The 13,485-nt window shown below is 43.4% G+C and overlaps 1 protein-coding gene across 5 annotated transcripts in view; it reads left to right on the top strand.

Annotated features, from left to right (window-relative positions):
* Window positions 1-13,485, top strand: part of RAB3B (RAB3B, member RAS oncogene family) — a 57,854-nt gene continuing 44,369 nt past the window's right edge. The window contains exons 1-3 of one of the 5 annotated variants that reach the window (XM_037403704.1): window positions 29-110; window positions 5,151-5,231; window positions 11,063-11,290. In XM_037403704.1, the coding sequence (XP_037259601.1) occupies window positions 5,211-5,231; window positions 11,063-11,290 (249 nt within the window). In that variant the 5' untranslated portion in view covers window positions 29-110; window positions 5,151-5,210. Of the gene's footprint in view, window positions 175-3,073; window positions 3,186-4,233; window positions 4,321-5,150; window positions 5,232-11,062; window positions 11,291-13,485 lie in introns of those variants that run through there. The other 4 variants (XM_037403703.1, XM_037403702.1, XM_037403705.1 and 1 more) reach the window with 4 other exon arrangements.

Raw genomic sequence — 13,485 nt, forward strand, 5'->3', positions numbered from 1 at the left:
CCGCCCCCGGGGCCGCCCCAGGTGCCGGCGGGGGGGCGGCTCCCGCCAACCGAACAGCGGCCTGGGGACTGGCTCGGCTCGGCGTTGCCGCTCCCGCTCCTCCGCCTCAGGTAAGGGGGAGCCTCCCGCGCTGGGCGCGCCGTCGGGGCGCAGCCACCCCCGTCGAAAGTAACGGTAAGGGGGGCCGGGCGGCGCGGCGGCGGCCCCTCAGGCTCCCGCTGCGGGGCGGGAACCGTGCCTCGCCTCAGCGGCCCCGCCGGGCGCCCCGAAACTCTCCTCGGGGCCGTCCCCGGGCTCGGCGGCCGGCGGCGGGCAGGGCGGAGGCCCGGGCGGCGGCAGGGGGTGCACCGGCCCCCGGGACCGCCGCGGGCGGGCGTTGGCTGTGGTGCCGGGGGGTGCCCGGCGGGCAGCGGTTGGCGGGACGGTGTCGTGCGCCCCTGAGGTACGGTGTGACAGGCAGGCCCTCAGGAGCGGCGGGGAGGAGGCGGTAACAGCAGTTACATCTCTAAAATAAATATTTGCCAGCAGTCAGAGGTGGTATAATGCTGCTTTATCTTTAAAATAGCCTGAGCGGGAAGGGGGGGCTGGAGGCCGGCGCCTCGCCGGCTGTTTTCCAGCTGGTGTGCGACCTCTGTCAGTTCCTGTCACCCTGGGCCGTTGTTTTCTGCTCAGCGAGTTGCAGCTGGGAAAAGCCACAAACTGGCGGGAAACGCGGGGGCTGGGGTGGGTTGGGGCTGCCCCGGGCAGGGCAGAGACGTGCCCCCCCCCCCTCCCCCCCCCGGTGCTGCCCCCCACGGGTGTGAGGACGGGCCGCGGTGGGCAGCCAGCCCCTTACACAGACCCAAACAGGTCAGTCTTTGGGATGTAATTCATAAAAAAAAAAAGTATAAACTTCCCAATTTCTCTGGTTCATGCTGTATGCAACACCGGTGGTCTTTTCTCCTCATGTCCTGAGGCTGTGCGCTGTTTTTCCCCGACGTTCCTCCTGTGCAGCAAGGCTGTGTCGTCTAGTGCGTGTGGCAACATTGCGCCGTGGGTATTGCCTGCGATACATCGCTAACGCTGGCACGAGCGTTCCCATCTTTCTGCTTCCCGAGGTTCTGTCTCTGCACTGTCCTTCTTACACCATGAGCGTTGGTTAGTTTGTGCAGTGCATCAGGTTGGTCTGACCTAAGTTAAGACTAACCTGGCCAAAATAAAAAAAATAAAAAACCAAAAAGTGGGGGTGGTTTAATTTTAACCTGGATTTATCCCTTGACTTGAGACAATGTAAGACCGTGGCCTCGGGAGTTTAATTCATGTTTCTGTGCACTTCCTTGGTGGCAAACCTGGTTTCAGCCTCTCCTGCTTTGTTCCTCATCGCTCCCTCCTGACCCGGTGCTGCACCCTCAGTAGTGCTACTAACAGTTTGTGGGGTTTCATAGTAGCCTGGCTTAGCGCTAGGTTCAGATAAACCTCCTCCTTTAAGCATTTTTTTCTCCTCTCTCTCCCTCCCATGGTAAGAAATGTCAGTGGAACTACTTGCTCTGTGTATTTGAATCCGTACTCAGATAATGGGAGCACTGGTAATTGGATTATAGTGCGCACAAGATCAAATCCATGTGCTTCTGTATGTAAGTGTGTAACTGAAAAGCATTTATTTCCTGTTATTTGTGCTTGCTATCCTGGAAGTGGTTGTATATGCATTTACTGAGACCTTGCTGTGATCACTGCCTTCAGGTCTGTTTTATCAGGACAATTTGTAGTGTAAGTCAGAAGAAAGGCGAATAAACCGATCTTTAAATCAAGCTTCCTTTGCAGTTTTGACAAAACTGCTGCCCTCTTGGCAGGTACGATAAATTTTCAGGTGACAAATGGAGAAGACTTACTAGCTTTAGGTTTTAATAGCAGTAGTTCTTGCAACATCTAGGTGTAGCGAAGTGATACATGTGGTATTCATTAGCATGCTAGTTGTCGTGTAATAGTCATGTTAGTTGACTTGTGCGTGGTTCAGCTAGTTTCTCCTACTTTCATTTTCATGTGACCTGACGCAGGTCCAGATCAAAATGGGCAGGTCACAGCACCACATTTCAGGGTCTTGTATCATGTTGGCTGGTTGTAATGCCAGGGAAAGGCACTTGTGTCCACTTAACCCTCCCCGGTAAGTCAATGTCTGTTCTTTGTTACTCCTTTGGCCCGAAGAAGTAGTTTTTTCTGAGGCAGTTCTCAGCGGCTGACATGGGGAAATGTCCTGAACTGGTAATCTCAGGTATGCTTCTTGCTGTAAAAATATATCTTGTGCTTAAAGTTCTGCAGTGTTTAGTGAGCTCTTGCAAATGTGTGCTTAGCTTACTGCAGGGCGGTAGTATTTGATCTTTGACGTAAGCAGTAAGACTTACATTTGGAATATAAATATATTTGGAAGCATTAACTAATTAAAGTATGGGAATTGCAAGGGTGCTTGTTCTAATCCTGGTTAGCAGGGGTCTTACTTCGCAGCATGGAGAACATCATAGCACACAGAAACGAAGTAACTTGTTGATCACAGATTTTCTGCTTGGAGGAGGAGGAGGACAAAAGGCAGCAAATTAAACTTCTGTGCTGCAGAGGCATCCTGAGCTGGCCCTGTACAGGTGGTTACCACAAGACAATACTAGTCTCCAACCACCTGATTTGGTTAGGACAGCAGCTTGCTTTTACCTATAAACGAAAGGTTTTAGGCCTGGTGATGCAGAAAAATCTGTTACTGTCTCCTGCACACCTGTGGGGGAGTGTCTACCCGAGTCTGCATATGGCCTGACTAGCTCCAAGTAGTATGAATTCTATCATCTGCCTGATCTTGCCTTATCTTCTACCACTGTGGGAAGGCATGGTCACGGCTTTCTCTGTGGAGGGCTTTATCCCATAACAGAACATAGCTGTGCCCTGCCTTCCAGCTGGAGAGGGATCAGCAGGGAGTTACACATGTCTTGGCAGCAGAATTGGTATGGGTTTGTCTTGTATGTTCGTTCTGAGTGCTTTTATGTCACTGCTACTTCAGTGTATTCAGCAGTTGGATACTCAGAAGTATTTCACTATTGTCATTTTGTTCTCAGAGAAAGTGAGGCAGAACTGCCAGGGTGGAGAGCCGATGAGAAAGGGACTGATGCCCATTATCTTGGCCATTGCTGCAATGTTTGTAACAGGAAGCAAGAGCTTTAATGATGGTGAGTTTTATAGTAGCAATCAACATCTTGAGCTTGCACTGTCTTCTGGAGTCAGGGCCGGTTCAGGGTCAGCCTCAGCTAGCGGTTCTGTTGGTCTAGAAATTGGTTGGCTCCTTTGGTTTCCAAACTCAATGGAATATTCAGGGAATTGCGGAAATCTCCTCTGCATCTGCTTTCTAGGGCATAAGGAGGATGTAGGTCTCTTGTTCTGTGCATCATCTGGGAGAGAGCTGAGCTGGCCTTGGTTTAGCTCCCCTTTAGAAGAGGATGTCTTTGTACTGTTAAGTATTTTCCTCGATGCCTTCTGGAGTAGCGTGTTTGTCAACAGGCATGGAACTATGTGACGATAAAAGAGCTGCAATGAAAATGCTCATAGAAGAGAGTAAAAAATGTGAGAACTTTTATTTCTTTACATTTTCGGACACTGTAAAATTAGAGTGACTAATTCCTCCTTCCTGAGGGTTTTGTTGTGGCTCTAAAATGGACTTTAAGGATGTTGAAGGTTATGGAGGAAATGGGAGAGGCATGGCTCTAGACACAGACATTTGGCTTGAGGAAATCTAACAACAGTCCCTGCCTGCTGCCTAACAAAGTGTAGTTGTAAAGGTAGAGAGTTGATAGAAAAGGGTGATATCTGCAGGTTCTTGACTTCTGTTCCATGCGCAGCAAATTCTTTGAAGACTTTTTAAAGCCTGTGTTTCCAAATTTGAATGGGTAGTAACAATAACAAGTAACCACCTATGTTGTTTAGAGGTTTTTATCGTTCAGTTGCATATATTGAACTCATTTGTAGCATGTGAATTCCAGACCAAATCCACTACAAGCATCTTCTTGTAAAGACTTCTGGACTCATCAATAAATCAATTTTAGTTTTTGCTGTCAAGATGAGGGGCTTATTTTTTTAAAGTAATAAACATAGACTTAATTGTTTTTCTGTTTACACTGTTGAATTATTTTTGTTCTAGATCTATCAAGTGAGTTATTTGGATGACACCTCAAAATCAAGTTCTGGACAGTACTGAAGTGCAATCCAGAGGCTGTCCCAGGGAGCAACTGTTGCAGAGGGCAGGGGTGTGAGAACAGGGGGAAACGTAACGGATGCTGAAAAATGCGCAATACTCTGGGCAAGAGCAAGGTGCTGTCTTGTTGCCAAGTGAGATGATTATCAATTGTGTGGATCGTGAGAACAGATTTGCCCTTGTTTGATCCAAATTCTGATCTGGAATAGGTGGCTGCAGCTTGTTATTTACATAAGGTCTGAATTTGTCCATGTGTTTTGGCAGTCTCCACAAGGCAAGATAATGTGAGTCAAGATGACAAATGGGGTTTTACCTTTGTTTATTGGAGGGGAAATGCACTAGAGACAGAGTTGGCCTTTAGATTGTATTAGCCATGAAAAAGAGAACCAAATTCTGTTATGTTTTTCTGCTCTAAATCTGGAATAACTACTATTTTAAGGTAGTTATTTTTGTGTAGATGCAGACATTTTGTAAGTTGAAGACATTTCCACATTCTACTGCAGTTTGCCATTGCAGCACAGGAGACTTCGATGCAGGCTTTGTGCAAAACACCGGTGTATACAGATGTATTTCAGCTGCTCCTTGGTTCTACTTACTTTGCTGCCTTTCTGCAGGAAACACATAATGATTCCCATGCGAGGTTTTGCATCCACTTGTAGGATTGATCAGGAACTTTTAGATTAATCTAGATAATCTCCCTTTAATAAATTTTAAACTGGGGGCTCCGAATATCTGATGTTATCTTAATGTCCATTACTAACCAAGCACAAGTTTCCATTCTCTTTGTACACCAGGGCTTTCTACTTCACCTTCAGTGAAGGAGGTTCAGACCTTTACACAGCAGTGTGTTCACAGTATGACCTGCCTGCCCATTAGTTTCTTACATAATATTTCCATTATCCATCTTTATTGTAAACATTGTAATCCTTTTGCTTCTACATCGCAGGTTCAACAGTGTGACCACTCTCTTGATTCGTATACTCACAGCAAAGCCTCCATCTGTCTCATGGATTGTAGATCTAAATTGGTAACTATCACTTGCTTGCAGTATTTATTAGCGGTTATGTTAATTGCTCATACTGTGTTTTCTGCTACTGCTAAATATCTCTTGTAGTAAAGTGTTTGTATAGGACTCATTCAGGTCACAGCCTTACTTGCTTTACATACTTTTTCTTAGGGCAGCATATGTTGGCTGTAAAAAGATTCCATTACTTGATAAAAATCTGGTTCAGGATTTAACACAGTTCCTGAAAAAGGAAAAAAAGATTTTTTTTCTGATGACAGAACACAGAAAGGGAGTGAGTTTTTGTAACAGAAAATTGACATAGATGTGCAATTTGGGAACTGGAATATTTTTGATGTGGATGCACATTTTAAGACTTTTTGGGGAAAAACCCCACAAGTTATTAACTCCTTTTGGAAGGAAGTTATGCTGCATGTCAGTAATGCCTCCCATGGATTACTGCTAAGCTGTAAATATTGGAGATGAAGAAATTTTTTGGTTTAGCTACGTTTTTGTTTCTTCCCTACCACATAACTTACCAAATAGTTTCCACAGCCTTTTAGCACCTTCAGAGCTGTCTACACTGCTGCTGTCCTATGTTTCTATAAGAGCCTTGGTGCACGTATGATCTATTTGACTTTAGCACCATGTACGTGGGTGGGTTTGTTTAAACTTTTACCTTTTTTTAGCCTCATTATTCCTGCTTTTACCAAATGAATGTATCTAGTAATCTCTTTTCTTCCTTCCGCGCTCCTCAGTGCCTATGGCTAGCCAGGAGTCTAATAGGTGCAGCTGTGTTTGTGGCTGTGCCCCTTCTTTTGTTGCCTGCTGTAAACTACTTCTTCCTTCTTGACTGATAGTTGTTAACTTTTTTCTCAATTTTTCTCTGGCTGATCTTGAGCACTGGAACTTGGTGTAGTCAAAGGAATGGTTTAACTGATAGCCCTGTAAGGCAATAAAATAGTCCATTAGGAGAGACAGCAGAGGCTCAGTTGCTGAACACATGTGAAGGAAGGCTGGACCCAGCCTGGAGTAGCATGCTGTTGTAAGATCTTTGACTCTTAGAAATATAGAAGGGCAGTTTCTCCCTCATCTTCTCACCTGCCTAATAAAAGAAACGTGTGTGTGCTAGCAGATGATGATGAAACAGTTAAACAATCACATTTAAATTGCTGCTGGTCCTATATAACTCACAACATATGCAGTAAATTTGTTTTGGCTTTAAAAATAAAGCAATGACAAATATTAAATATGTTTTTACTGTTACAAATGCACATAACTTGTAATATACAGGTTCATAACAAGTTGAAATTGCAGATGTGTCATAGGTGTAGTTTGAAATATAAGTTCTGTCAGTGTGACTGTGTTTCCATAGTTAACTGAGGTGACTGACAGCAGACAATGAGACTCATTCCTAAATTCAGATTTCTTCCTCATGATGTTGTGAGAGAGAATGGGATGTGAAAATGGCCTCTTTGAGCAGACCCATGTGTCTGCTAATACAGAGATATTTAAACTTCCAAGGGTAATGATCAGGTTTCTTGTTTCTTGTCTGTGAGAGGGTAGAGACCAGCGCTCTTAGTTGGTAGCCAAAACCATAAGTGCTGGCAACACTTGAAGTCAGCCTTAGGTTTTTTTCTGGAAATGAATGGATGGCAAGATACACCAGTTGATTTCTACCCAACACCTTCAGCTTTAGACAGCTCATGTACTGCTTTTTGCTGAAGTTGCTGTAGGCAGTAAATACTGCGGAACAGGGGCAGTGGTGACCACTTTCAGTAATTTGTAAGAGCTGTAACACTTTGGTTTGTGTTGCATTACAGAACAGTTTGATTCTTCACCATGATGTTGGTCACAAATTAAAGAGCACAGCTGTGTGGAGCCATCTGTATGACACATTTCAGTGGGTACTGAAGGCAGCGAAGGCTGGTTTCCCATGGAGGTGTCTTAGGGCAACAGGCTTCTTTTCTGTAAACTTCATTAGACCAAAATAGAAAATAAAGGCAGGAGAGCCACCTTGACTGAAGAACGTATTCTTTGGTGGATAATAAGCTCTGATTAAGATTTTATTGCTTTAGAGCATTTGTAGCATCCTCCTCCTGTGTGTTTTCTCAGTCTAATAAAAGACAAGCTCACACTGCAGGCTTTTTGCTCAATAGGGAAATAATAAGGTATCTCATAGCTACATAACTGCCGATTCTTGCAAAACTAGTTGGAAGTGGATGTGTTTGAGACCTTGTTCCCATTGCAAAAGCATGTGGGGAAAACAGGTTGTCAATGTTAGCATGCTCTTAGCCAGAAAGAATTAGGCTGCGCAGGCAAAGAACTAAAAGATGCAAGGTCTTATACTGAAGTGTTCGCAAGGGCAGTCTGATTGTTTTCTTCTCCTGGGTAATCGATTTTCTGTAACATAGCTAAATCTTCCCTGTGTAAGTATTTTCTTGAGGATTATTCCAAGGCAATCAAAATGGAAACAGTCATGAGCCTCTCTTTTGAACTCTGCATTGCCAGCTGTGTTTGACTTGGTCTTCCGTAACAAAACCCTAGTTAGTCTGCACGTCCTTGTCAAACAGCAGAGATGCTGCTGTATTTGGAGACATCCTAAGCAAAGAGCATGTGTGGCTGTGTACCCAGAGAGCAGGGGGTTACACTGCCAGATAAATGTCCTTCCACCAAGGAGGAAATAAAATCCTCCAGGAGTGATGGCTGCGCGAGCTGTTCCAACAGGTTGGACAAGAGCTCCCTGACGTAGACATGTAGTTGTCTTTTCCCTCTGCTGCTGAATCTCTGCCAGGTGCGGAGGGCCTGCAGGAGATGTGAATTTGTGGACCTTTCTCTCAGTAGCATAGCAACTGCTGTTGCTTCCCACTGCTTGGTCCCCTCCACTTGGCTCCCTCAGCTGTGATGGTTCAGGAACTGAACCAACTTTAAAAACAGCCCTGCAAAACAGGAGAAGTTGTAGGAGGATTTATTTTTAACTGGGATCTCTCTGTTCTTTGAACCAGCTCTCTGCGTGGTCCTCAGGAGTGGCATAACTAGGGAGTGCTTGGAGCAGGGGTGGGACAACAAGTGGGGAAGAGGAAAGGAGGGGAGGAGAACTGGGAGAAAGGTCTGCTGATTTCTGGCTTCAGGATTCAAGCATAAATTCAGGGGCAGTCCTGGTGGAATACAGCTTCAGTAATGATAAGCCATTAGAGGAGTCATCAGTAATTAGTACCAAAGTCCTTTCAGTTTCACTTTGTTGACCAGAGGAAGGGCAAGGGGAAAGCCAAATTTAAGCAAGGGGGTGGAATTTTCTTTGGAAATGTTGTGCTCTGACATGGTCTCTATGATTCAAGGAGCCGACCTGCAGCATCTCCAGTGTAGCACAGTGTCACGCACAGGCCAGCAAGTGTTGTGCTTCTATGACAACAGCCCTGCGTTCTGTGCAAGTATCGTTTGATCTTATTTTCTGCATTGTGCTTCTCACAAAGCTGCTCTAGCTGGCCACATTCTGTAATTGCTTTTTTAACTGAGATCTGAAAGTTGCATTTGTAGCCAGGTACGCTTTTGATTATAGCAGTCTAGGGGGGTTAATGGAAGCAGCAGTGTTTCATTGAAAAGATCAGCTTGGAGTGTGTGGATGGATTCTGCAAAGGCAGGGGTGGAAAGAAGATATCGATTCCTGTATGATTTGTTAGAGGTCTGCCTCTGAATCTTTAAATGACCAGGCTTCAGGTGATGAGGGGATCCCATTTTTAAGCCTTTGTGAGTGGAATGGAGAAGTAGAGATTTTTAATAGTGGGGTTTTTTTTCCTTCTTTAGGAAGTGCACACGTGTTCTTAGTGGCGTTTGTGGAAGATACATATATGTATGAGGAAGATAAATTATTCAGAGATAACTTACTGTCTTCCAGCTTGGTGATGGTACAAATGAACTAATCATCTGGGTTCATAATTTTTGCAGCTGAGATTTCTGATATTTGAACTGAGGCAGTGAGTGGATTGGCCTGAGTGAGTGCATGAAAGTCAGTTGGATGTTGAATTCTTCATTTTAGAAATTCCTGTTATGAACCACAAGACGTGGGTAAAAGAGCCCTTTTCTGATACACTGGTGAGAAGGAAATCTGTACTTGTGTTTTCTGGAGTGCTTGCAAAGGACTGTAGCGTTGCTGAATAGCAGCTGAAGTTCAGAAGAGTGTGTATCCGAATTGCATAGAATCCTACAGAGAATCACTTGTGGGAAGATTTTACTGCATTTAGTGCAGCTGTTGACTGTTGAGCCACTGAGAGAAGTTCTTTAGGAACCGTACTTGTTGATGCAATCTGAACAAAATGTCTGCTGCACCAGCCCTTGAAACCATGAGAAAGTTGCATGTGTTTAATCAGAGATAAACAGCCATGCGTATTTTACTGAAGCTTAAACGAGATCAGTTTTGATTTCCTTACCCTGTGTTGGGAATTTAAGTCATATTGTCTTCCCTATTTAAATTGCCTTTGGACAGCATTTTGGTTTATAACTGTTCAACTACAATGAGTTTTGAATTGCTTTGTTTTGTGTCAGTGAGTGAGTGAAGTCCTGTGTGCAAGTGAGACTTGCCAAGAAGGAAAGTATTTGGGCACGTGGTGATAGTAGACATTGTGAGTTTTGTTCCCCAGGGTGCCTGTGAATCTGAGTTGAGGGGGAAAAATAACTTACTTGGTGCTTTCTGACGCTGCACACAAGTAGCACATGTCCTAGTTTGCACGAGTAGCTGCTGATCTGACCTGTGCTGTCATTGCCCCGGTTTGCCAACCCTATGACCAGTTCTAAGGAGCTGAGACCATTGCTTGTTTGATGTGGGCTAGATTTTTGGAACACCTAACAGTGTTACATATCTGATAAAAGGTAAAGTTTCCTTTTTCTTCTCTTGGTAGTAATTTGGTCTGTATAGTTGTCTCCTGCTCTGTACAGAGATGAAAAGTTGGGGCCTTGCATTCTCCCTTGGAGTGTCTAAGCTGTATATATTACAGCAGCCAAGGCTGCGCAGTGAGTTCCACCTGTCTGGATACTTCTGATTATGCAGCTGTGTTTTTGGTTTGTGAAGCCAGTTCAGGGTCACAAGAGGAGGAGGGACCTCTGAGGCTGCATCTTCCCCCCTCCCCACCCCACTAATATCCCCAGCTCTCATGTCCCCGTAATAAGGGGTAATTTATCCATTCCAAATGCTGCCTGCAGCCCCAGTGGACCCTCATTTCATGCAGGTGCTGTTTATTTTAATTGCAGTCTTGAGAGTACATACGTGTTGGATGGATTCAGAGTTTTCAGCGGAGATTCCTGGTGTTTCAACTTCTCCCATTGATTTTCTTTTTTCTTCCTTCTGTAAATGTTGAGGCCCAAACTTCTCTGGTGGTGGTGCATGTGCTAGAAATGCAGATTTCCCCTAGTAGTCATGGAAGGAATTATTTAGGTTTACTTGCCTTGGAGGCTGCTTAGTGATTGCATAGTTGGATTCACTGTCAAAGATTTTAGTTCTTGGTTGCAGTACTCCAGTTTATTGGAGCAACAGAAGTGGCATGCTGCCACAGGAGTAAAGAATGCTGTTTCCCCACTAGTATTTGAACAATCTGTAATAGCCATCTGTTATTCTTTTAAACACAAAGCTGTGTAACAGGTGTTTTTCTTGCATTTGGAAATCTTAACATTACAAGTAGATAATAGAAAATTAAAGCCAGGATTTTAAAGATTTCAAGGTGTGTTCCTTTTCATTCAGCAGGTATAGTGGTTTTGATGTTAGAAAGAAGAGAGAGAAGCTAAACATATGGTACACACTTGAGGAAAACAAATGCTGAACTGCTCTTAAATCTGTTCTTTTTCAATGTTTGTCATTTTCTTAGATGGCTTCAGTAACAGATACCAGATACAGGCAGAAAGATACCTCAGATCAAAATTTTGATTACATGTTCAAACTCCTGATCATTGGCAACAGCAGCGTGGGTAAAACATCCTTCCTCTTCAGATACGCTGATGACACTTTCACACCAGCCTTCGTTAGCACAGTAGGAATTGACTTCAAAGTGAAAACCGTTTACAGGAATGACAAGCGCGTGAAACTGCAGATTTGGGTAAGTGCCAGTGTTTTCAAAAATACTTTATATTAATCCCAGCAATGATATGGTGATAAAAAAGTAGGTTGTTTGGGAACGGAATTTTGGATTAATACAGGTTTTGATTGCTCATAAGTTTTGTGTGGCTGTATCATGTGTATCCCTGCAGTGTAGCTGAGTAAGTTCTCCTTGTATCACTGTCTTGCTCAACTAGTGGGACTCCTGATATGACCTGAAGGAGCTGCATGTGTTCCCAGGAGTCAGTGTGCTGTTACACTGCGACAAACCCAAGGCGGGTCTGGAGCCCTTCAGCAGCACTTTTTGAGTGAACACTAGTAGGTGAAAAAATTCAGTGAGTGTTCAACGAGTGAACTCTACACGTAGCTTCTATTATCAGCTTATGTCCTCCAAATAAGATGCTTGTATCTTCCTGCAACTCATGTACCTGCTCAGCAGCATCAAGACAGCTCACTTCATCCATCCAGGATTCCTCAGGCAGAAGACAGAGGCATGCTTCTAATGATCTATGTTGACACAATTTCTTGGTAAATCAAATGGGAAGAGAGCCTGTGCAGGTAATCTGGAGGCTCTGTCTCCTGAAACATCCAGTCATGGCACCTTTTTAGCCTTGTTGAATTACAGAATCTTAACCTAGTTAAAAAAAATAAAGTTCCTGAGCAGCAGAGTGGCAGACCAAGGCCAAGCAATTGTCAGTAGCTCCTGGTGTTCCTTTTTAGGGAAAGCAAGTGTTTTCTTTTATTCTTCTTGCTGGCAAGTGACTTAAACCCTATGGTGCAAATGCAATTTATCCTGATGGTGCTTAAACTCTTTGTGTCCCAGTGAATTACTCAGTGTGGTTGAAAAACCTAGGCTCAGATTGCTGTGTTTTAAAGTAGCACTGGGCTCCAGCTGGAATTCCGGTTAGCAAGATTCTTCTCTTCTGTTTTTGCATAAAAAGACAAGACCTCAAACAGAAGATGAGGCTAATAATTCTCTTAAACAATTTCAAAGGAGTTAGCTCACTAACTCAAAGTAGCTGCCTCCTTAGTGGTTTCTCCAAGTTAAGTTTAAAGTTCAGATTTGAAGATAAGTTGAAACTGGGTAGTATTTCTATGCAAATCCTGCTCCAGCTAAGAGAATAGTCTTCTAATTGATCTGAATACCCTTGATTTAAATGCAATAATTAAAGATTAATTATAAATGTAGTCTTTTAGTCACAATAAATAACCCCAATATGATTACTATCTTGAATAGTCATAATAAATTAGAATCTAAAATGAGGATTATTTTTTTTACTGCAACAACATGATTAATTTTATTTCTGTGTTACTGGGTACAACATACAACAAATTATTTAATGAAAGATCCTTTTCATGTTTCAAAATTCTGGCATTGAAACTAAGGTAGATAACCTGACATGAAGCTGTTTGATTTAATTTAGGGATTAGGTAATCAAAATGTTTGTACTTCAGGCCCCATAAGCAGCTAAAGATGATTTCCATCCAGTCTGTCTGTCTGAATCTTGGAATATGAAATTCTCCAATAAGTTGCGTAAAAGCAAGACAGAAAGCACCATGAAATATTGGGGTTTTTTGTCCCCAAAGATACTGGGATTAAAATGAATTAAGCGATGTTCTTAATTAAATTTGTTTGTAGGCTTTGGGGGGGAAAAGGCTTTAACAACGTTAAACTTCTTATGAAAAGAGATGTCAGGTGGATTCCTTAGAGAGTGGTATCTATAGGACCTGTAGTATTGGAGTTACCAGCAACACTGTTGATTTAAAATTTATTTTCAATAAAAGGTTCATGTAAGTGACAGTTTCCAGAGTGGCTCGTGTTCTTTTCTTCTCCTTTCCTGTGCTCCTTGCATGGATCCCTGATGTGAGTCATGATTTAAAGACCTTAACAAAAACATTAAGTGTGTACCTCAATAAAAACCACAGTATTTGAACTTGTTTACCTCCTGCCTCCTGAAACTAAACTTGTAATGTTAATGTATACTTCAGGGTACATGTACTAGTAGTGGGGACCATTAGCATACCAAAACTATGCGTTCCTGTGTGTAGGAAGGTAGCGTTTTCTTACCAGTCTGTCTTCCAATTACTTGTTTTAAATGATTTACAGCTGCTGGAGTGTCTGTGAGTGTGGGACCCCGCAGCTCCACTGAACGCTTTGCTTTGACTTACAACTTTCTGGTTATGTTGACCTTTTTT

This window comes from Falco rusticolus, chromosome 11, assembly GCF_015220075.1.
Source record: "Falco rusticolus isolate bFalRus1 chromosome 11, bFalRus1.pri, whole genome shotgun sequence".
In the NCBI taxonomy this organism is placed as follows: Eukaryota; Metazoa; Chordata; class Aves; order Falconiformes; family Falconidae; genus Falco; species Falco rusticolus.